The following is a 25536-nucleotide window of genomic DNA, read 5'->3' as shown; positions in this document are numbered from 1 at the left end:
TGTTATTTTATCCATATTTATGTAGACATCATAACTTCCAAATCTGTATTTAAAAAGTATAATCTTACTATTTTATTTGATGTTAATGGTAAAAATTCCATGGGGCACACAATGTCTCAGAATGATCCTGGAAAATTTACATATAACATGTAAATAACAGAATTACTTTATACTATGGAAATTACAACACTTTAGTAAATAGTTAAGCAGTTTTGTCTTTAAAAGCCTGCTATGTGTACAAACTTAGCGACATGATTCCCCCAAATATTTTCTACAGTGGAAAATATTCTTGAAAAGTAATTATATGTATTAAATATATCTATATCCACATTGAGTATACCTATATATCTATAAATCTATATTTATATCTTTATGGAAATATCTTCATAAAAGAGGTAAGATTCCTTTAATTCTATCATATTGCCCTGAGAAGTGTAAATAACCAAACAGGACCTAATACAAAAGTCAAAATAATGAATTTTCCCAAACCAGCTTGGACTTTCTGCACATGATTTTGGCAAATAAAAACATACTAACATAAAGCCTGGGTCATCATAAATATGAATGCATTATTTTAGTGCCATTTGAATTCCTGAATTCATGCAGTTAACCCGGTAATTTACATATGAAAGTTCTCAAGTATATACATTTATTGCCTGATTCAAATCAAAAAGTCAAATAAACCAAAGAGATAGAGTGGACTAAAATGGCCCCTTAGGATCAATATGTCTACAAATGATGTTTATTAAGCAGTCAATGAATTGATACTTAACTCAACTATACCTATATTGTACTGAAGTTTAATAGACTTTGAACAGGCTAGGATTATTTGTTCTAAGAAAAAGTAAGAGGCTTTGATATTATACATAAGATCACTTAGTACTAGTGCTATATGTTACTGTGTTCCATTCATTTTTGGAAGAAAATGTCATTACAAAACAATCTTCATTTCATTTACACATCCACAATGCTGAGCACTCAATTTAAATGATATCCACTTGTTTTAAATGACATTTTCTAGTGATGTACATAATATGTGTCATTAAAATAAAACAAAAATAAAAACAAAACCACACACACCATCATAAGGCATGAACTTTCAAATAGGATCATAATTGGCCATTAAAATGCCTTTGTTGAATGTTTTTATGTAGAGGCAATTTGTTTGATATTGTGGAAGGGCTGTCAAAAAGATTTCAAGAGAATCAGAATTCACTTTTCTTGGATAAACACACATCTAACTGTATTTAGAAAACAGTTACTAAGAGGAAAAAGCCCTCAGCCAAGTCAAAGCTTGGGTCCAAATCCAAATTTGTTTATCGCCTAAATATTGGAGTTGTAGGAACTTTTGGTATGGCATAATTAAATCCAATTTAATTAATATGTAAAGAGTTTCGTAGATGCATATAGTTGTAAATACTTGAGGATCCTCCAGATTTTTAGTATCCCAATTAACCTTTTTTGCTAAAGTTGTTTCAGGGAATTATGGCAATAATATGAACACTCATTTGAAAGATCCTGATTGACTGAAATGACAGTTCAATTTAATTAAACAAGTTTAGAATAACTGAGTTGATTTTGTCTTTAAAACCAGATGTAATGTGATTGTTAAGATTCCTTTAAAAAGCGATCTTTATTATGTCAATGCCTTTTATAACTTGGTTAACTTAAATCTTGACTTACTTGACTTACTACTCAATTTTTAATTAGGATTGGCTAAACAATCTTTTTTTTGTTAGTGCTTCCAGCCAGTTGGAAGGAACCTAATTCTTTCAGATATACTACTGCTTGGCACTGGACCTAGTATGTAGTAAGTGCTTAATTAATCTTTTTAAAAAATTTTTGAATGGTGGGTAAATAAATTAATGAGTGCAGTATTTCAAAAGGCATATTTCCCCAGGTTTTTTTTTTCTAATATGTAAAGCTAAATCATGATATCTTAGTAAATTAACTCTTTTCTTTCCTTCTCTTCTTTTTATTCCTCCCGTCATTCTTTTCTTCTCCTTTATCATTTCTTCCTTCCTTCCTTCCTTCTCTTTCTTTCTTCCTCTTTCTTTTCCCTTCCTCGTCACCTTCTTTTAATACTTCATTTTATCCTTCCTTCTTTCACTCCTTGNTGAGTGCAGTATTTCAAAAGGCATATTTCCCCAGGTTTTTTTTTTCTAATATGTAAAGCTAAATCATGATATCTTAGTAAATTAACTCTTTTCTTTCCTTCTCTTCTTTTTATTCCTCCCGTCATTCTTTTCTTCTCTTTTATCATTTCTTCCTTCCTTCCTTCCTTCTCTTTCTTTCTTTCTCTTTCTTTCCCTTCCTCGTCACCTTCTTTTAATACTTCATTTTATCCTTCCTTCTTTCACTCCTTGTTTTCTAATAATAGTCTTGTAACAATAATTAATAAGTAATAAATACTAAAGTTTAAGAATATAATCAATCATTTTCTTTTTTTAATTTTTTAATGTATTTATTTATGTCCAAGAGAGAAAGAGACAGTGTGAACAGGGAGGGGTCAGAGAGAGAGGGAGATACAGAATCGGAAGCAGGCTCCAGGCTCTGAGCTAGCTGTCAGCACAGAGCCGGACGTGGGGCTCCAACGCAAGAACTGTGAGATCATGACCTGAGCCGAAGTCTGATGCTTAACTGACCGAGCCACCCAGGCACCCCAATCAACCATTTTCTTCAACCATTTCACTTCAACATAATTTCATACATATTTTCTTTTCTAAATCTTATGTATTTGACTTGATAATTTAAATGAATTATATTTAAATGTGTTTCTCAGCAAAAGTGATTATTGTATACAGATTGATAGATATAGAAAAGTATTTTAAATAATAGCTTACAGCAGTGTTTTCAGCACAAAAAATATTACTATAAGAGTACCAAAGACTGAGAAAGTATGCAAAATATCACTACCAGACTAACAGCATTAGTCATCATTTGTTAAATATGCCTTAATATTTTTAATTCATGCCCTTCATAATAAAACTCAATATTACATTTCTTTTGGATCACATAAATTACCCTTCATACAGACTTTTAAGCTGTATAATAGTAATATCAGTATGACAGAGTAAAAGGGGAATATAAAATCGAATTTCAGAATAACAACAAAAAGGAATTTTATATTACAGTTTTGAATGTTTATAGATATTAATTAATGAAGAATATATGCATATAACAGCCTTGTATTTTTATTTTAATTAAGTTAAATTATTTCCAGTTAGAAAATATGTGAAGCACCAATTTCCATAAGAATCGTTTAATGACCTGCGTCTGAATTCCTACATTACCTCTGATGGAAAGTTCTCTGTCCTGTTTGTGATGTGTAATTTCATACACTGCTTTCTTCCCTAAGGGGAATGCTTACTTGATTCAGTTCTTGGATAAAAATGATCTGTCTCCATTGTTGCTTTAAAGGGCTTTTTCTTTCTCTCTATCTCTCTTTCTCTCTCTCTTTTTCTTTCTTTCTTTCTCTCTCTCTTTTTCTTTCTTTCTTTCTTTCTTTCTTTCTTTCTTTCTTTCTTTCTCTCTTTCTCTTTCCTTCCTTCCTTCCTTCTTTCTTTCTAACACTGAATACTGAAAGGAAAAATCAAGGCACTGGGGATTGCAGGCCAGCTGTTGTGGCATAAATCAATATTTAAANTTGTGTGCTTAATTTCTTGTTTTATTACAATGTCCAACTTTGTCTAGGAAGGACTTCATACTTAGCTTTGGTTTCTATTTAACTTTACTGCTCAAGAAGAGGATTACAGAACAGTAATATAACTGCACGTTAACATGTGATTCCTGGGCCCTGCTGGGAGTTGCTGAAGTAGTGAATTTCATAAATGGACAACATTCGTGGTGCACTTAAGGATCCTGCTGCTTCTCACCCCCTTCTGCCTTCAGCAAAGGTGACTGGATATTTTAATGGCTCATTCAAGGAAAAAGATGCAAAATTTCCAGGTAGTCATAGCTGGAAAGGCAACATAATCCTAATCATTCTAAATATAAGTATAAGGGAAAACACATCTTCCCTTGTTCAAACAGCACATTTTTGCAGGATAGTAGCCTTTGGATGTATCTGTTCATTGCCTAAACTCTTCTATGCATTNCTTCATTTTATCCTTCCTTCTTTCACTCCTTGTTTTCTAATAATAGTCTTGTAACAATAATTAATAAGTAATAAATACTAAAGTTTAAGAATATAATCAATCATTTTCTTTTTTTAATTTTTTAATGTATTTATTTATGTCCAAGAGAGAAAGAGACAGTGTGAGCAGGGAGGGGTCAGAGAGAGAGGGAGATACAGAATCGGAAGCAGGCTCCAGGCTCTGAGCTAGCTGTCAGCACAGAGCCGGACGTGGGGCTCCAACGCAAGAACTGTGAGATCATGACCTGAGCCGAAGTCTGATGCTTAACTGACCGAGCCACCCAGGCACCCCAATCAACCATTTTCTTCAACCATTTCACTTCAACATAATTTCATACATATTTTCTTTTCTAAATCTTATGTATTTGACTTGATAATTTAAATGAATTATATTTAAATGTGTTTCTCAGCAAAAGTGATTATTGTATACAGATTGATAGATATAGAAAAGTATTTTAAATAATAGCTTACAGCAGTGTTTTCAGCACAAAAAATATTACTATAAGAGTACCAAAGACTGAGAAAGTATGCAAAATATCACTACCAGACTAACAGCATTAGTCATCATTTGTTAAATATGCCTTAATATTTTTAATTCATGCCCTTCATAATAAAACTCAATATTACATTTCTTTTGGATCACATAAATTACCCTTCATACAGACTTTTAAGCTGTATAATAGTAATATCAGTATGACAGAGTAAAAGGGGAATATAAAATCGAATTTCAGAATAACAACAAAAAGGAATTTTATATTACAGTTTTGAATGTTTATAGATATTAATTAATGAAGAATATATGCATATAACAGCCTTGTATTTTTATTTTAATTAAGTTAAATTATTTCCAGTTAGAAAATATGTGAAGCACCAATTTCCATAAGAATCGTTTAATGACCTGCGTCTGAATTCCTACATTACCTCTGATGGAAAGTTCTCTGTCCTGTTTGTGATGTGTAATTTCATACACTGCTTTCTTCCCTAAGGGGAATGCTTACTTGATTCAGTTCTTGGATAAAAATGATCTGTCTCCATTGTTGCTTTAAAGGGCTTTTTCTTTCTCTCTATCTCTCTTTCTCTCTCTCTTTTTCTTTCTTTCTTTCTCTCTCTCTTTTTCTTTCTTTCTTTCTTTCTTTCTTTCTTTCTTTCTTTCTTTCTCTCTTTCTCTTTCCTTCCTTCCTTCCTTCGTTCCTTCCTTCCTTCCTTCTTTCTTTNATTGTGTGCTTAATTTCTTGTTTTATTACAATGTCCAACTTTGTCTAGGAAGGACTTCATACTTAGCTTTGGTTTCTATTTAACTTTACTGCTCAAGAAGAGGATTACAGAACAGTAATATAACTGCACGTTAACATGTGATTCCTGGGCCCTGCTGGGAGTTGCTGAAGTAGTGAATTTCATAAATGGACAACATTCGTGGTGCACTTAAGGATCCTGCTGCTTCTCACCCCCTTCTGCCTTCAGCAAAGGTGACTGGATATTTTAATGGCTCATTCAAGGAAAAAGATGCAAAATTTCCAGGTAGTCATAGCTGGAAAGGCAACATAATCCTAATCATTCTAAATATAAGTATAAGGGAAAACACATCTTCCCTTGTTCAAACAGCACATTTTTGCAGGATAGTAGCCTTTGGATGTATCTGTTCATTGCCTAAACTCTTCTATGCATTCTGTATCGTGATTAATGCACTGGAAGGTTATGCCTTGAAATTCTCTTTTATCATTGTATTCCACTGCTTGGTTTATACCAACAACAGCTTTCATTCCAATGCTACACACCAAATGCACTGATGTTGCAAAAGTCGTCTTCTGCGCTCAGATGCCCATCTTCAAATCTCTCCAGTGTGCCTCCAGACCCCAGGATGAAGCACTGTGTTAATGGCAGAATCACAATGTGTCAGAACTGTGCCATTACCACTCTTTGACGCCAGCATCACTGTTTCTTGTGTCTCACTACGGAGAAACTAAGGCTAAAGGTTAAAAGATGTGGTTTATTAAATAATTCAAGCCATTAACCTGCAAACCTGCAAACCTATGGCAGCCTATTAAGTTTACGCTGCCGTGACTAACGTTTGGGGTTCAGTGATACTGAAGCATAATGTCTGTTTGCTTTAGTTTTATTGCCACACAGTAATGTAGTGAGGAAGGGGGATGAAAAAGGTGACAGGACCTAGCAAGGGGACAATAAGAGCGGCAGACTCACTTGCATAAAGAAGATTGAAGCCTTCCCTCCCTCCCTCTATCTCTCCGTATAGGCCCCAGTGCACATCTGCGTCACTTACAGGGGGAGGAGGAGGCGCTGAGGCAGAGAGAAAATTGTACTGTGAGGACCTTGACAGCTTCACAGGCGGGCTTTTCCTTTTGCCTCCCTATATTTTCTGGAATATTTATTCTTCTCTTTTACAAACTGACTATATAAAACCACCCCTTGTCGCCTTGCAGAAGGCATTTGACTTTCTCAAAGACGCCCGGCAAGCTCTCTGAGCATCCTCGGGGAGGCCAGGCACAGGGGCGCAGGTGCACCGAGAAGACTAGGGGGTGCGCTTCTTCGCGACTTGGGGCTCGCTCGCTCTCTCTCTCTCCCCCTCTCGCTCTCGCTCTCCCTCGCTCGCTCTCCGCGCTCTCCAGGCGCTGAACTCTGCGCTGCAAGGACAGGAGAGCCGACACCTTCCCGACTGAGGCTTTGCCACGGGTGCCTCNCTCCGCGCCGCGCCGCCCGCTCCCGCGCCGGCTGAGGGCTCTCTGCCTTCTCGCGTCAAGCATGTCAGGCTCGGGGCGAAAAGACTTCGATGTGAAGCACATCCTGCGACTCCGCTGGAAACTCTTCAGCCACCCGTCGCCAGCCCCCGGCGGCCCCGCGGGGGGCGGCTGCCTGCAGCCGGACGGCGGCTTCGAGCACTGGGGCCCCAGTCAGAGCCGCCTGATCAAAAGCCAAGAGAAGGGCAGCGTGAGCACTTTCTGGAAGAAGGCTTCCTCTTCTTCCTCCTCCCCCTCGTCTTCCTCCCCTTCGTCTTCCTCTTCTTCCTTTAATCCACTGAATGGCACGCTGCTGCCAGTGGCCACAAGGTTGCATCAAGGGGCGCCCGGGCAGGGCAGCCAACAGCCAGCCAGGACTCTCTTCTACGTGGAGTCTCTAGAGGAGGAGGAGGTGCCGGGCATGGACTTTCCTGGACCGCACGACAAAGGGCTGGTCCTGCAAGAGCTCAAAGTGGAGCCGGCCACCTCCAGCCAGGCAACAGGTGAAGGATGCGGACACAGGTACAGTAAGCCCCCATGAGGCGTCCAAGCGTCTCTCAGGTCGCACCGGCTCCCCTTCTCCCCTGTGTGCTTTGCTAGTTACGAGGTCTGAAACGTTTCAGGTTGAAAATTTTGATTGAGCGAAGCCAGCTGGGTTTTTATAACCCAAGTTGTCATCTCACTGAAAAGTTTGCTCATTAATTCCTACAGGCTCATTCATCCGGGTTGGCTTTCTGCAAGGTTTCAGAGTTGTAATCACAAATTGAATATATGTGCATTTTGGTAAATCTTTCATGGAGTGGTTCTTCCGTTTGTGAGATGATGATGTTCTTCTGTCGTCTTCTGTCAGTAGATCACCTCAGTATTCCCGTTACCTGATGTGAGATGAAACTTGCTTTAAACACCAGTCAGAAGCATCTCATGGGCTGGCCTAGAAATGGACTTAGTGTGTTATCTAGGATCCCTGTGTCTTGAATCTATATACCAGGACGAATGAGGTGGGCCCAAAGAGGCCACTTGACAGCAGCATTTTCTCTTTCCCTCTCTTTTTTTATTCTTCCATGAAATGCAGCATTGTTCTTCTCTATCCTAACTTCCCTTTTTATCTTACTGTGTGTTCACTTTTCCCCTGTTCAGAGTCTTAGAATTAAACTGTGCTGAGCCCCTTTACATTCAGCTGTTCTGATTTGTTGGTGGGATGGGATCCTTAGGTGATAGGTCAACATTTATATGTTGTTTATTTCCACTATTAGATTCTTTTAGTAGAGGTCTACTTTCAAGACTTGTAGAAAACCTTCAGACACATAAAACTTCTGAGTTTTACATTTTTAGAGAATGGACTCATCATTCATTTCCTAGTTTTGGCATATAGTAATGATATTAAAAGATTTGCATTTAAATTCATATGATATCAGGATACATTAGTGAAGAAACGTAGGAAACATAGGAAGTGATAATGAATATGTTGATAAAGTTTAACTACCTCTCAATAACAAATTAGAAACGGAAACGACTTTTTAGACTTCTTGTTGATTGAATCACCTTCTTATAAAGTTTATTAAGTCACAAAAGGAATGTACAAAATAATACTATAGGTGTTTTTAACGATGTTGACAAATGTGAAATTAAAGATATGAAAAATATCCTTATAGTTTTCAATTATATGGATTATTTAGAAGAGCCTTGGACATATTCTAATATGTGAAGACATTTAATATAAGGTAATATTGTTAAAGAGGGGGAACTTTAATTTATAATTTTCAAGGAAGGTAAAGTTTTATTCCATATATGACAGACCTAAATATTAGCTTATTATTCAATTAAGTAAGATATTTTACCAAAATGGCTATAACTTTGGATACCATTAATACAATAAAGTAACTTGATTTATGTATTTACTAGTTATTATAGTTTTAGGCCATTTTTTTCAATAAAACATGTTGAGCTTTACCCCCTTTAGTATAGAAAATATAAAATCACTTTTTTAGTTTTCAGAACTCATAAGCATTTAGCAATTCATCTTATATATTTAAAAGAAAACAAATTAAGTTGAATACTTACGAATTACTTTATTGAAGGAATTATTTTTTGTGACTAAGAGACTTTAAAAAATAGATTTTTTCCCAATTCTATAAAGTCTTAAAATCAGCTTAAAATATGTAACCTTCTGAAACTATTGTTTAATATTTTTTTAATATTTGTTTTACAACAAATACACTTTTAAGTAAGTGAGACATACTTGTCATGAGTAATTTCTGAAGATTTTCATGTAAGTTGAAGAATTTGAAAATACTAATAGGATATTGACTTAAAGGATTATAATAAGTAAAAAAATAAAAGTCATAACCAATACCTCAGTTAGGGACAAAACGCCCATCAGATTTAACATCTGGTCCCTTACTTTTGAACATATGTCGTTCTTACTCACAAAGAGTTGTATATGAAAAGAATTCTGAATATAAGCAAGTCCCACCAAAACTATCTTTGCTGTTGGAATGAGAGTTTCCTATGAGTTCTTGCATGTTTAAAGTATTAAAAATCAGGTCTAATTTTATTTTAAAATTTTTTATTAAGACTTAAATCATTTAGATAAATTTGAGATTCTTACTGGACAAATCAGCACTGATAGTGTGGATTTCATGAGTTCCTAAACCTTCATAGAGCATTGATTCTGTGCTCATGATTGATTAAAACCATGCTACTAGTCATATATAGGTATTGCATATATACTATAATTATATATATTTATGTGTTTTAATATGTGGTAAGAATAGGGTTCACTTCTTAGAAAAGACACCATTTCCAAAGTACCGAATAAAAATAATATGTAAAATAATCGGTAATGTGCATTTACTTTTGTTTCAATTTTAGCACATCAGGGAATCTACATAGTGTTTATAATGATCATTAAGTACATAAACTACATAAAGTCTGCATGATAATTTTGATTACTTGAGTTATTATTATATAACTATATACTGTGATGTCCCATTTGATAATTTGCATCTTGTTTTATCAGTTCTGACTTTCCTGCTAAATTTATCTTCATGTATGAAACAAGAGTTGGACCCTTTCTTTTCTCTTCATTTTCTAATCTTCTCTTTATTCATTTGGTTTCATGCTAGTTAGGAAACTTGTTTGAGACAAGTTAAAGTCACTCAATTGGTTTAACTTGTTCAAACAACTGCTGAGAGATGTTCAGGGAGAAACTGTCAGTAATCTCAGAATTCTGAGAAGGTCAAACCATAATAGAGTTTAAACATAAAGGCACCAGGAAGATACTGGTAAACTAATTTATTGACTGAACCCAGACTTTATCTGGTCCCACCCTACTAGGCATACATAAACAAGTCTCAGTATTCTAATACCTTAACCATTACACCATTAAGAATTCTAATTTATGGTAAAAAGTTCCTAACCTACATGATGAGTCATTTATTTTCTCTACTTATTTGTAAACTTAGTTGCTGTAAAGTGTATAATCTCCTAGGTATTCAGATTATCATATATTTTTGGTGTTGATATTATTATCCAAAATTCTAAAGGTAATAATCTAAGGAACCAAAAAGAAATATTTATATTCTCATGGTTTGTAGTAATGCGAGGGGGAATGAAGATGTCATGGTCAACTGCCTGCTTTTTAGTCTCCTCAGTTCTCATGGAATGCAGTCATCTGATTCCATGGTTTCAGCTGCTGTCCACAAACTATATCCATAAATTTGTATATCAAAGTTTGGACTTCCCCCTGACCTCTATTTTCACATACCCGTCTCTCTGCTTGACCTCTCTTGTGGATATCATATACACAATATAAATACAACATGTACAAAACTGAGCTCGTAAATGCTCCCCTCTCTCTTACTCAGTCTCCTTCTTTATCTCAGAGAACAGCTTTCCATGCATTAGGTTGTATAAGCCAAAAATTCAGGGTCATATTTGCCAACATCCTCTTCTCTATCATTATCAGTATTCCATCAAACCCTGTCACTTTTTCTTCAAAAATCCCCTTCCTCTCTCTGTTCCATGTCACTCCATCTCCATTGTCTGCTCCTGATTCTGAAATACTGTCCCCTTTCAACTCAACTTCTACCACAGCCATTCGTATCATCCTCCATCATAATTTTTGCCAACTATAATCCATTCTCTGATAGTGGAGTGAATGAAAATTATAAAATGAAAATACAAACTATTTTCATTTTATAATTTGAAATAAAATTCAAATTTCATTTGAATGAATGAAATCATTCATTCATTGATTTCACATCCTGGCTCTCCTTTTCTTTTTTGTCTTTTTTCCCTTTTTTTCCCAATGAATTTCCACCACCCTCTGTCCACAATCCATATTCTGCACAGATGGACCTTGGATGATCTCTGTCTCTTGTCTATTATCAAGGTCCTTCCCTCACCAACCTTCCCCGTCCCCTCTGTCTTCCAGACTCAATGTCCTCCCAGAACATTTTTCTCTATCTTTAGGCCTCACACACTTGATTTGTCTCCTTTTATACTGGCTCTCCTTCCCTCAACACACCCTTTCCTGAGTTCATTTCTCTTTGTCATTGAGATGTCTTGATTAAGAGCTTTGTACATTTCTCAAAGAAGCATTCATTGATCCCCTAGGCAAATTAATTCAAATTTTTAAAAATTTATTACTTCTGCTCATTTCATGTTCTTGGAGTAACTGCTCTCTACTTTTTCTTCAATTTCTCATTCTTGCCTGTAACCGTATATTAATATCTAGGTTGTTTTCATTGTTTGTCTCTAACAAAAATTGCCCTGGGGCACCTGGGTGGCTCAGTCAATTAAGCAATTAAGCTTCTGACTTCAGCTCAGGTCATGATCTCATGCTTGGTGAGTTCAAGCCCAGCATAGGGCTCTGTGCTCACACCTCAAACCCTGGAGCCTGCTTCGGATTCTGAATCTCCTTCTCTCTCTCTCTCTCTCTGTCCCTCCCCCCCTCTAGAATAAGTAAACATTAAATTTTTTTAAAAAAATTGCCCAGTGGACAGTCTATTTCCATTTTGCTCATTATTTTGTCCCTATCATAGAGCATGTAGTTACTCAATAAACACTCTTAAGTGAATAAATATTTGTCATAATCATAATGAGTGACATTGATTAAGAACTTCCTATATGCCAGACAGCATGTTGAATATTTATATTGTGCAACTTAGTATTCAGAACAGTCCTCTGATTCTGACACAATTATGTATCCTTTAGGTATGATGATTACATAGATGAGAAGACTGAGGTATAGACAGCTAATTATTTGCCTACAATCATAGACTTGTACGTAGTACAGCTGCACTTTCTGTTTTTGCTCTCTGACTCCAGACACCATAGTCCAAGCCACTTTACCAACTTTTCTTTCCTTCTGCTTAAACAAACAGAACAGAAGAAAAGAAACTACAGCTAAGGTTATGCTGAAGCAGTTTTCAAATTCCCTTGGTGGCAGTCATGCTCTGTTTGAGTGTCTAAATAGACTTTTAAAAATAATAGTAATGGCTGGGGTGCCTGGGTGGCTCAGTCAGTTAGGCCTCCAACTTTGGCTCAGGTCATGGGGTCATGGATTCAAGCCCGTGACAAGCTCTGTGCTGTGAGCTCAGAGCTGGGAGCCTACTTAGGCTCTGTGTGTGTCTCTCTCTGTACCCCTCCCCCACTTGTGCTGTCTCTCTCTCTCTCAAAAATAAATAAACATTGAAAAAAATTAAACTAAATAAACTAAATAAAATAATAATAGTGACGGGCAATGCCTGATAAGGCTAAAAGAGGGCATGTTAGCCCAAGTTAGAAAACATTCACTTTTTCCCTGAAGTATCGATCATTCTGTCCATTTTACTTTATAATTAAACAACACTATGGGGAAATAACTTAGACTGGGAAAACTTATTTAATTTTTGAATCCAAAAGAGAGCTTTAAGATAGAAATCTGCTTCTGAGGGTCAGAACAATTGATACAGAAAATTGTCACCAGAAGAAAGTATACACCATTAAATTATCATGAAGGTTGGTGAGACCAGAACCAGTTATTTGTTGAGAATGTTAAGAAATCAATCTTGGCCTTAGTCAAAAGGAAAAAGCAACTTTAAATATGGTTAGAGGTTATTTCCTCAGGAAAGGAGTTCACAAACTATGGTTCCATGGAACACTAAAATGAAAGTTTTCCTGTAACCCCATTTCATAGTGAAAACGAGTATGGAGTGATTTTACTCAAATTTATGTCTTGTTGGCTAATTTATCCCAAGCCGGAGTGTTACACAGTCTACTATTATTTAAACCAGAACTAGCAGCAGATGATACCTTGTTTGGGGAGAACCTCTTTTATTTATTTGACGATGGATTTATCAATATTATTTGTTATCTTATAAAGAAACTCACAACTTCCAGGCATCCTCCCTTCTGAGCAAGCTTGCTTCAGGAAAACTAAGAAGATCACAAAGGAAAAAGACATGAGACCACGTGATTGAATTTGCAGGTACCTAAAATTCCAGAGCCATCTGAGAGAAAGATGTGAATATAAGTGCAGAATGAAACAAATACAACAAATATAACAAACAAACAAACAAAACCTCGTGCTAATTGAAGGACCATTTTCTGTTTTTCATTGGTGAATTTCTAATGAATACCTTGTAAACTATAATCAACCTCTTTAAGGAATGGTGATTTTAAATAATCTAAAAATAATCGCTATCCAATCAAAATCAGCATTTGGCAAATACAGAATGTAGTATTGATCAGTCATTTGTTTTTGTCGGTTTTTTTTTTCTAAGCCTCAAAAGACAATTTGTTTATCTGGGGGATAATATGCTTCTAACGATTACTTAGATGATGTATTTCTAAGTCACCTTTCATTGTTTTTGACCAAGAGCTCTTATGGAATTTACAGAAAACTGAGATCTGCAGCATATCTTAGAGTTTCAAGTTTCTGAACACAAAAATGTGCAGCATTTTAAACAGAGTCTCCAAGTAACGAGACTGCTGATTTTATTTTACCATCTAAAATAACCACAGATATTTTTGTAGTAGTTGTAAAACAAATGTTCTGAAATTTACATACTAGTTTGGGCCAAATAATAATTTACCTTTCTACATTTAAAATAATGTTATTCAAAACTTTGAGGAAAACATCTGATATAGACACTGATAATCTGAGCTGATTTAAAGATTTGAAGATTTTGTAAATCAAGTATGAGTAAAAAAAAAAACCTCAAAACAACAACAACAAAGAAACCTGTTACACCATATAAGTTTTAGGCTGATTACTTTGCTGACTTTTCTGGCCAGAATTTGAGAATAGATTGATGTAAGTGTGAAAGCTTACCATAGGTTTTCCTGATCAGAAAGAATGTGTGCTATAATTTAGGATCCCAAGAAATATCTGTTTTGAATGGAAAGTCAATGAGGTAGATCATTTTGACTGATGATCATGTCATAGGAATGCTACATTTTGAAAATGATTTGAGAATCTCCAATAGTAATAAAGAGTGGAATCAGTTGATATTAATTCTATATTTGGCCTTCCCATTCCTTTGGTGGTTTTAATCTAATTCAGACAACTGATTCCCATAGAAAATCTTTCATTTTGAGTTTCCATCATAATTGTTTGTGACACTATGTTCAGGTCACATTTTTCTTTAGTGATATTAATTGACATTTGCTTGTGTAGCTCAGCCTTTCCATCTTGACTAAAATATGGTGGAATGACTTAGATTATGAGATCAGAAAACTGGGAGTGTTTATCATGTAAGGAAAAGGAAGAATTCGGCTATTTTATAGTTTTTCAAGAGGTGAATGCCAAAAATCTCTTTGTATCAACAACAAAATGCATAGTTTTGTTTTATTTCTTTAATAGATTATAATCCTACTACAATATCCACGATGTTTTTGCAGGTCAATATTCAAAAATACCAGAGCTTCAGAGAAAAATGGAAAAAATAGGAAGGAAGGCTATTTTCAAGATCTATATTTTTTAATTTATGTATACCCAAACACCCTGACTTTCTAACCTCAGACTCTAACATTTGAGAAATAAACTTGGAGTTGTTTTTTTTCATTTGTAATAAAATTTAAATATGATTCCTACTTTTTCAGTTACCTTACCTTTGATATACTGGTATGTAATTTCAGTACAGAAGTTCACACAAATTAGTACCTAGATATTTGGCACTTGGTGGTCCCCTGGTAATTTTTAAATATTTATTGGTGCAATTTTCTTTTCTCCAAGGGCATTTTTGTATTATAGTTATTTTATGATTCTGGTTTACTGTGGCTTTCGTTAGATCAGTTAATTGTCATTAGCAAAAGGAATATGCCCATATTATATGTATGCAAATTACAAATTTGTTAAAAAGCAACTAAGATGAAAAAATCCTGGGCCAAATAATATTCTAATCATTTTATTAGTCACTGTGAAGGAACTGGAACTCCCACCTGGCTAAGACAGAGTAATAGGTACTGGACTCCCCTTCTCACCTGGAAAAACAACAAAGAACAAAAGAGAAAGGAGGAAAGACAGAAAGAAGATAAATAAAGGCAAAAAAGAATAAAGAAAGAAAGGGGGAAAGGGAGGGGGAAAAGGAAGGGAGGAAATGAGGGAGAAAGGAAGGAAGGAAAAAATTAAGGAAGAAAAGAAGGAAGGGAGGGGATATGAAACAGTATTTTTCAAGACTGGACATCAGGTACTGAAAGAGAGTGATTCCTGAGATGTGAAAAGCAGAGGAAATGAGCCTGGGATTGTCCCAGCTTACTGCCTTGAGAGACATTCCACTGATGCAGGGGAAACCAAGAGAAATGTAATAACCACCCTGGAATGAAGAGAGGGAACTGAGTGTCCAAGGAACCCAAGTCAGTGAGATCTCACAAGACAGTGCCATAGAAAAGACCTGCATGGAGAGAAATCTCCAGATATCTGTGGAGGGGCCCCTTGAGTATTTGGCAGATCAGTATTCAGTAGAATAATTACAGATACATGTGTTTAGGAAGCAACCCAAGTCTTGGGAAAGAACTATATCAGAATTAGAGGGAATAACACCTTTTCTATTTATACTTTGAGTAGAAATTTGATTCTAATTTGCGTTGTATCATTTATTGGAGTCAAATCCCTCTTTGGATATTAGAGGGAAAAACACCTAACAATCGGAATAGAATGATTCATGGAATTAGATAAAGTATTTGGAGGAATGTTATATTAGAGATAGGAAGTGACTAGCCCTAGAATGAATGCTGCCTTGGTTCTGCTTAACAAATCTTAACAGCAAGATCCAAAAGTATCAAACGGTTTCCAAGTAATGTTAAATGTGCCTTGGAACAAAGTTGAAGAATAATTCACATATTCAGAAGTATTTAATACCAAACAAAGTACATTTTGTAATGTCTGACATCCAATTAAAGATAACTATGCAACAAAGAAGTAAGAAAAATATTAACCATAATGAGGAACAAAATAATCAATTAAAACTGAATCAAAACTGTAGTAGACAAGGTCATTAATGCAGTTAAACCATATTTCATATATTCAAGTAGTTAAGTAGGGTCATGGAAGACAGGAAAAGATTAACATTGGACTTCTATAATGCTGAAGATAAAAGTATATATATATATATGGGGTGAGATTAATGTGACAACACAGATTGAAGAAAAACATGGGACCAGCTGGAACAAGGAATAGAAACCACCAAAAATTGGAACTACACAGGTAAAAGTAAGATTAGTTTCTATTATATAAATCTGGAACATTTTAAAGATATATGATGGTTAAACAAACCAACAAAAATATTATAATATGAGAAGGTTTTTTATTTTTTAACCTTTGTATAAGATAAATGTATGACAACAATAGCATTAAGACTGATAGGGGACTGGGGCAGCTGGGTGGCTCAGTCAGGTAAGCATCTGACTCTGGATTTTGGCTCAGGTGGTGATCTCAGGGTTTCCTGAGTTCCAGTCCTGTGTGGGGCTCTGTGCGCTGACCACTCGGATCCTGCTTGGGATCCTCCCTCTCTCCCTCTTTCTAGGCCCCTTCCTGCTCATGCTCTCTCTGTCTCTCTCAAAATAAATTAATAATAAAAAAAAAAAAAGACTGGGAGGAGAGAAATGAAAGTATAGTATTATAAGGTTCTTATACTAAATGTGAAATGGTGTATCATTTGAAGGTAGTCTCAGAAATATGTTACAAATCGTAAAGCAATCACCAAGGTAATGAAACACTGATAACTAGTAATCAAAAAAGAAGGTATAATACTCTCATTGAAATTATTTAATTAATCTAAAAAGGAGGAAGTGGGGACAATGATGGGGCAATTAGAAAATGCACAGCACAATTTTAGTCTGAAACCTAACTATATGAATAATTACATTAAAAGCAGCTCCTCTATACATCTATAATTAAAATGCAGAGCTTATCAAATTGTTTAAAAAGCCAGATCTAAGTTTATTCTGCTTACAAGAAATTTACTTAAAAATAAACACAAATATTGGTTAAAAGGAAAAGGAAAAAAGATATAGCATGCTAGGATTAATCAAAAGAAAGCTGAAATGGATATATTCATACTAGACAAAATATATCTTACAACAAAAAATGTTGACCTGATTACAGTCTTGAAAAACCTGAAGCAAACATCCTAATGTTGAAAGATGAAATGTATTTCTTCTAAGATCTGGTACAAAATGAGAATTTCTTCTCTTACCACTTTNAATGAATCCCACTTGATCATGGTGGATAATTCTTTTTATGTGCTGTTGGATTTGATTTGCAAGCATCTTGTTGTGGATTTTTGCATCCATATTCATCAAGGATATTGGCCTATAGTTCTCTTTCTTTTCTGGGTCTCTATCTGGCTTGGGAATCAAAATGGTGCTGGTTTCATAAAATGAGTCCGCAAGTTTTCCTTCAATTTCTATTTTTTGGAATAGCTTGAGAAGAATGGGTATTAATTCTGTTTCAAATGTCTGGTAGAATTCCCCAGGGAAGCTATCTGGCCCAGGGCTCTTATTTTTTGGGAGATTTTTGATAACTGATTCAATTTCTTCAGTAGTTATGGGTCTGTTCAGATTTTCTATCTCTTTCTGTGTGAATTTTGGTAGTGAGTGTGTGTTTAGGAATTTGTCCATTTCTCTAAGCTGTCCAGTTTGTTGGCATATAATTTTTATGGTATTCCCTGATAATTGCTCGTATTTCTGAGGGGTTGGTTGTAATAAGTCCATTTTCATTCATGATTTTGTCTGTTTGGGTGTTCTCTCTTTTCTTTTTGAGAAGCCTGGCCAGAAGTTTGTCCATTTTGTTTATTTTTTCAGAAAAACAACTCTTGGTTTCATTGATCTGTTCAACTGTTTTTCTTTTTCTTTTTCTTTTTTTTTTTGGATTCTATATTGTTTATTTCTGCCCTGATTTTATTATTTCTCTTCTCCTACTGGGCTTGGGGTACTCTTGTTGCTCTCCTTCTAGTTCCTTTAGGTGTGCTGTTAGATCTTGTACTTGCAGTCTTTCTAATTTCTTGAAATAGGCTTGGAGTGCAATGTACTTTTCTCTTAGGACTGCCCCTTTGCCGCATCACATAGAGTTTGAATTGTTGTCTTACCACTTTTCTTAAACATTGCATTGGAAATGCTAGTCAGTTAGATGAAGAAACAAAAAGAAATAAAGGACATCTATAGTGCCAAGTTAGAAATAAAATAGTTTTAATTTGCATAAGAATGGATCATCTATGTGAAAATGAAGAACATAGTTTTTATTTGCAGGCATATTGTTTATTAACATTTTTTATGTAAATCTTCAAAACATAATGTCTTTTTTAAGGTGGCAGTGTATAGAGTGAACATACAAAAATCAAATATATATCTGATACTATCAAGGGAAAACTAGAAATTGGAAATATAAAATAATATATTTTATAGTAATATCAATAAAGTATGAAATACTTAATAATAAATATGACCAAAAATATGAAAGACTCCTACACCAAAAACAATAAAGTCACTCTGATAGAAATTAAAGACCTAAATAATGGAAAGATATCCTATATTCATGGATCAGAAAAATTACCATTACTAAGATGTCAATTCATCTATAGACTATACACATCCCCCAAGAAAAATCTCTGCATTTTTTTTGTTCAAATTGACAGATTTATTCTAAAATCCATTGAAAATTTGAAGGACCTAGAATAAACAAAACAACTTTGAAATAAATGAACACATTTGAAGACTAATACTTCCTCATTTCCAGATTTGTTATGAAGGTACAGTAATCAAGAAAATGTAGGTATCAGTATCACAATATATATAAATAGGGAATGGGTAAATAATTGAGAATATCCATATAATGAAATACATTATGCTGTTTACAAAAAGAATAAACTGATCATCAAACCCTTGATTGAATGGAAAAACATTATGATGAGTCAAAGAAACTAACTGTGTGGTATATTTCTCCTGTAATAAGTCAGATACATTTATTCATTGTATTGCTTATTCATACTTTGAATAGAAATTTGATTCTAACTTGCCTTGAATCATTTATTGGAGTCAAATACCTCTTTAAGTTTGATACATGGCCTAAGAAGTCATCTGTTGACATTTTGTAGAACTAGATAATGAAATATTCACACTGAATCTTTTGCTACTTTCCTCTTGGAAGCAGATCAAAAAGAAGGGAAGGCTAAATAGTTTCATAGTAAGTGTTCTGCAAAGAAAGTTCAGAAGACCTTGCCTTGTGACCACAAGGGACTTTGTTTCATGAATCAACAGAGGCATCTCAATTGCCAGTACTAGTGGAGAGACAATACTACCCATGAACTTAACCTTAATGATTCAGAAAGGAATGAGCTATGTGCTGTCTTCTTCTCTGACTCCTCTTTGGATTTTACCAGATGATTTGAACATTCCACTAGACCTGTTTCCCCACAGAGAAAAAAAAGGGCTCATTATTTACTCCTTCTTGTTATCTTAATAGATATAAAATATTTACGTGTCATTATTCTCCCTAACAGCAGCCTGTGACTTTTAAATAGATTTCTTATCAAATACTTTTTCAATTGTAAAGTTAAATTTGTGTTAGTACAGAGCCCCTCAAAGGCACAATTTAAAAAGACAAAGACACATTTTTTCTAAATATAAATTTTCTTTTTTCTTTCCCCAGATCGATATACCTATTTGAAATCTTAAAGACTCCCTTGTATCTATTCTCACTTTTATATTCTATCTTTGGCTCATACCAAATGTTTCTCTTAGTATGGTAAATATTTTAATTCTTATTCTTCAATAAACTCCAGAAAAGTCTTTGATCTTTATAACATCGCAAACTGAAAATAAGTATGGTGTATAAATATTGATAATTTGGTATGGCATATATTTCTCTAAGGCAATATTCTTTGCCTTCAAAAATATATCAGCCTCCACAGTTGCGTGTTACCACAGAAAGAAAACTGGATTTGGTATTAGAAAACCTTAGTTTTAGGGTAAACTCTGCTTGTTTAGGAAAATGTCACCATTGCCACTTAAATTGCTTTTTATCTCATTTTGACATTAGACTATGGTGGGAGAGGGCAAGAAATACATCATATCTAAAGGCTTCTAGCCTTGCCACCGCAAAAGAAGACAGTGGATATTTATCTATAGTTGATTCAGCTTGACTTCTAGTATAGCAGTGTGAATTAAGCTGCACTTTGACTACTTAAGATATGAGGTAAGCTCTATTTTGAACACTTAAGGTATATTCTGAGCCAAATGTACCCCAAGGAAAACACTAAATATTTTTTCACCTAATGAAGACTATTTTAAATCAGTTTGGACTAGTTTAAGTCAGTCTGGAAGTTCATTTCCAGACAATATGCCAGCTTCCTGAGATACAAAGAGGGTAAGAAAGCTTCCCTTTTTCAGAGTAAAAAACAAAGTAATTTTAGAATTTAACTTGTACTATACTAAATATATCTTAAAAAAGATTTTTAAAGGTACAGAAAAGTAAGGCTTCCGAAAGGTTTTAATAAAGTTCAGACCAGGATCAGCATGTGCAGTAGCTAATTAGAAGAAAAAGTAGCAAGTAAATTAGCATGTCTATGGCTGGGTGAAATATCAGGTGATGTGGCTGGGACTATAGATCATAATCAGAAAACAAGGGGCTTTCTAGATCATACTGAAGACTTTGGATTTTACAAATAGTGACCATGAATGAATCTAGCTGATGAGATTTAAACTTTAGTGTTACAGTGTTTGGGATGGACTAGAGGAGAGATAGGGGAATCTTTAAGTTAAAAGCCAAGTTCAAAGGCTAAAACAACAGTCCTGGTGAAGAACTATTACTAAGAAAATGGGCAGAAGGAAAGAGAGCATTTAGAAAATAAAATGCTACAACTGACAAGTAAATGAGGTTAAATTGTAAAAGAGAGGATGAGAGAGGAAGATCTAAAATTCTGGACTGGCAAATGAATGTACATTTTTGTAGGGGTACCAAGTAGAAAATGCAGAAGGCTGGAGGGAAAAGGATGATTTTTGTTTTGACAAATCTGAGTCCAGTAAGTAGCTGATGTAAATACTTTAATTTTTGTTTTAGTCTTTGTGCAGTAGTTGTAGTGGGGTAAAAAAAATAAAGAAATTAGAATTTAGGAAAATATAGTTAGGGAGTATGTAGGGTCTTAAGATTTCACATGAAGAATATACCTGGATAGTGAGAGCATCGAATATGTGGCCATGAGAATGAGTTAGTGCCATGAGTTAAAGGCGTAGAATTCAAGGAGCTGGAAGCAGGGGACTATATTATTTGATATATCATCTATAGGAGACTGAATTATGCCCAGGAATATAGCTGGATTTGAGGGATGTGAATGTCTTCAGTGATTAGAAGGCATAAAAAAGCAATATTAGATATATTAATACAAACAAGTCACTTGAGTCTGCAAAAGATAAAGGGCTTTGTTGCTTGAGAAGGAAAGGCTCATAGGTGCACAAATATAGAGCTAGACATTTCCAGACACTACCTCCAGGTGCCATAACTGTGAAGAATATGAATAACCTACCAATGAGAGGGGTGCAAGGGAAGGAAAGTGATGTATAAAACACTTATGAAAGAAATAATGCAAGTTTCAGACTGAAACCAGCTGGGGAACAATTCCACACCTTTATGTGTATAAGGTTATGAAAGAACAGAATCACTAGTGAAGCTTATATTTTGTGTGATGGTCAAGGATGGTAAGTAAGAGTTAAAAGCATTAGTGAGATTAATTGGATATCATTCAATATAAACCAAAGGTGAAAAGTTGGTAGATTTGAGTTTATTCTTCAGATACTTTCAGAGAGGTTGTGACTAGTACATGTTTCATCATGCATTTGAGAGATTTTTTTCATGGGTAAGAGTAAAGTTGGGTGCTGTCATTATGGTAGGCTATGTCATGTGTGGGGCCCAAAGCAAAATGAAAATTGTTAATTATTAATCATTAAAATATATAAATAACTGTTAAAAATAATAAGAATTTAAGGATCAAGACAGTAGAGCATAAAACCAAAGGCCTTTCTGAACATAGGTCCCTGTATGACTACATAGGTCCACACACATGAACCTGTCCTTAAATAGGATTGTGACCACAGAATATAAAAAGTTGACATAGTCTGTAAAAGGATCTCTTTCATGCAACACTGGGAATAAGATACATTTAGAAAGCCAAGAAATGGAAAATCACTTCCAGCATAAACAACTACATCATCATTGAGTTACACACATACACACAAATACAAATGGTCATATATAATTACAAAGCTCACAAAATACTTCCTAAAATATGCCTTTTTAATTTATTAATTTGAAGTGGTAAATAACTTTCCCAAACAATACAACATTTCTGAAATATCCAGCATATTATTACAATTGAAAGGAAGGCTTTTGGAACCAAGAAGTTAATACCAAAAGCTTGAGTCTCAGGGACCTTAAAAGTATGTATAGTCAGCTGTACTTCAGAATAGTTTCTCAATATTCATACACATGCCTATAAGCTTCAGTGCTAGTTTGACATATTAATAAAAATAATTTCCTATATTCTTTAGAAAAGAAAATAATTTATGGGTAGTTTTATACTTCACTCACCTTTATCCATCTGTCTACTAAGTTGGAGAATTACTTTGGTCCAGGAGCTAGTCAAGGGGAAGTATACCTAAGTGAACCAATATAATATTATCAACATATGTAAAAGGACATCAAAATAATGTATTCAGTTGTGAAAAACCAGTGATAGCCACAATCTCAGGAAACATCCTTCCTGTTCTTTCTTATTGACTACAACAATATTATGAGGTTAAATATAATTTTTTTAATATAATTTTTTAAAATAGTATTATATTAAAAAATAAATAGGGGCACCTGGGTGCCTCAGTCAATTAAGCATCTGACTTCAGCTCAGGTCATGATCTCACAGTTCGTGGGTTCCAGCCCACGTTGGGCTCTGTGCTGACAGCTTGCTAGCTCAGAGCCTGGAGCCTGTTTCAGATTCTGTACCCCCCTCTCTCTTTGACCCTCCCCTGCTCACGCTGTCTCTTTCTCTCTCAGAAATAAATAAAACATTAAAAAAATTTTTAAATAAATAAAATAAAAACATTATATATGTGCAGAAAAATTTAACAATGTATAAAAGTAAATTGGAAATTGTTTTGGACTTTCTTCAGACAGAGAAACTGGTGGTTAAAATTAGAAGAAAGGATAATACACTTGAAATTATAAATGTATGATTCCTTAAAATAATTATAGAAGCTTTATGATAGAAAATGTTGATTTCTCTAAAATAGCAACTATATCTAAAATAGAAATTATTTCATTATACTCAAGTTTCTATTAAGTAAAAATGACTGAAATGTATGTAGTTATAATATACAGGGTTAGAAATAAATAAGAATATTTCATTACTGGTGGGAACGTAATTTGCTGTAGTATGGGTGTGTGGAGGGAGCCATGGGACCACATCTATGGTATGACACAATATAAAAGCCTTTTAATTCATGAATACAAATTTTGAGAACATATCCTTCAGAAATAAAAGCACTAAATGGTAAGGAACTCCCACCTTCCATGCTTGCTTATCAATAGATGAATGGAAAAAATCATTTTATATTCATCATGTAAAACAAATGATATAAAATATATCCCATAAGATTATAGAGGTTGGAAAAGAATAAATTATGTAGAATGTCTCAGATAACACTAGTGTTCAATGCATAAAGCAATTTAAGATATAAATGTAAAAATAATGTGAGATATGATTACATTATGGTAAATATTAAAAACAAAAAATCTCCACATACAAGTCTTTGTGTGTAAATTCCTTTGTAAAATCAGAAAATAGTATGGTTAAATCAAACACCACATTTTACATTTGTTATGTGAAGATTATGATTGTTATCTATGTTCTTAATGTGTCACAGTCAAATTTATGGCTATTATATAAATTAATAAGCTAAGAAAGGGTTGCAAAAGAGTTAATTTCTTAAATATTGACTTTGAGAATGATGCATATAATGGGTGTCAAACTTTGGTAAATGCCTATTGGGGTGTTCAAGAAGAGAAATATTGCCATCTGTTGGTCATTTATTCACATAGAAGATACATGGTCCCTTAAAAACCATGTGAGAGTTAATCAAGCAGTTAAAACTATATAATATAGCAGATAAACAACGACATCAAAATATCCTAAGATACTAACTAATTTCTAGGAAAAATGTTCTTTTTTTATATTCAATTTTCACCATGTTATCAAAGTAATTATGACCTTATAAAATGAGTTTGGGAGTATTCCCTCCATTTTTATTTTTTCATGATTTCTATTTCTTTGTTGAACTCCAAATTTTGTTCATGCATTGTTTTCCTAATTTCATTTAGTTGGCTATGTGTTCTTGTAGTTTACTGAAGTCCTTTAAAAAGATTATTCTGAATTATTTGTCAGACAGTTCACAGACCTCCATTTCTTTAGGTCTAGTTATTAGAACTTGATTAGTTTTCTTCTGTGGTGTTGTGTTCACCTGATTCTTTGTGATCCTTGTACTTTGTGTTAGCATCTGCATTTGAGTAAGTGATACATGCTTCTACACTTTTCAGTTTCACTTTTTTTTTTTAAACATTTTATTTATTTCTGAGAGAGAGAAAGAGAGAGACAGTGTGAGCAGGGGAGGGTCAGAGAGAGAGGGAGACACAGAATCTGAAACAGGCTCCAGGCTCTGAGCTGGCTGTCAGCACAGAGCCCGATGCGGGGCTCGAACCCACAAACTGTGAGATCATGACCTGAGCTGAAGCCAGATGCTTAACCAACTGAGCCACCCAGGTGCCCCACAGGTTCACTTTTGAAGGAAAGATCTCCAGTCTGCTCAGCTTGAAATTTTAGATCTCTCAGCTGGTATTACACACAGACAGGCAGGATTTACTACCAAGTTCCTTGGTTGGGTGGGGTCCACTGCCCATGCGTGCTCTGAGATTTGTGGCTGAGGTGGGGGTGGAGTGTGTTCGGGGGTGGCCACTGGTTGAGTTCCATGGTTGGATTAGCCTGCTGGTTGAGCTCTTAGTCTAGTGGAGCTGCTAGGTAATCTCCCTGGTTAGTTAGGGCTCCTGATATTCTCTGTGGTCAGGTGGACTGCTAGCTGGGCTCTGTAATCATTCTGGGCAGGTTGGGTTACAGGCTGTGTTCTGACAGGGTGATGCTACTAGTG

At 34.8% G+C, this 25536-nt stretch overlaps 1 protein-coding gene across 2 annotated transcripts in view; it reads left to right on the top strand.

The window, feature by feature from the left end:
• Positions 1 to 6892: 6892 nt before the first annotated feature.
• KLHL1 (kelch like family member 1) overlaps positions 6893 to 25536 on the top strand; it is a 355540-nt gene continuing 336896 nt past the window's right edge. For both annotated transcript variants that reach the window (XM_077767989.1, XM_077767988.1), the window contains exon 1: positions 6893 to 7389. In XM_077767989.1, coding sequence (XP_077624115.1) covers positions 6893 to 7389 — 497 coding nt within the window. The remainder of the gene's footprint in view (positions 7390 to 25536) is intronic.

This window comes from Crocuta crocuta, unplaced genomic scaffold (genome assembly GCF_008692635.1).
Source record: "Crocuta crocuta isolate KB4526 unplaced genomic scaffold, BGI_CrCroc_1.0 scaffold115, whole genome shotgun sequence".
NCBI classification, from domain to species: Eukaryota; Metazoa; Chordata; class Mammalia; order Carnivora; family Hyaenidae; genus Crocuta; species Crocuta crocuta.
Note: the sequence above shows the minus strand (reverse complement) of the source record. Positions and strands in the feature narration are given on the sequence as shown.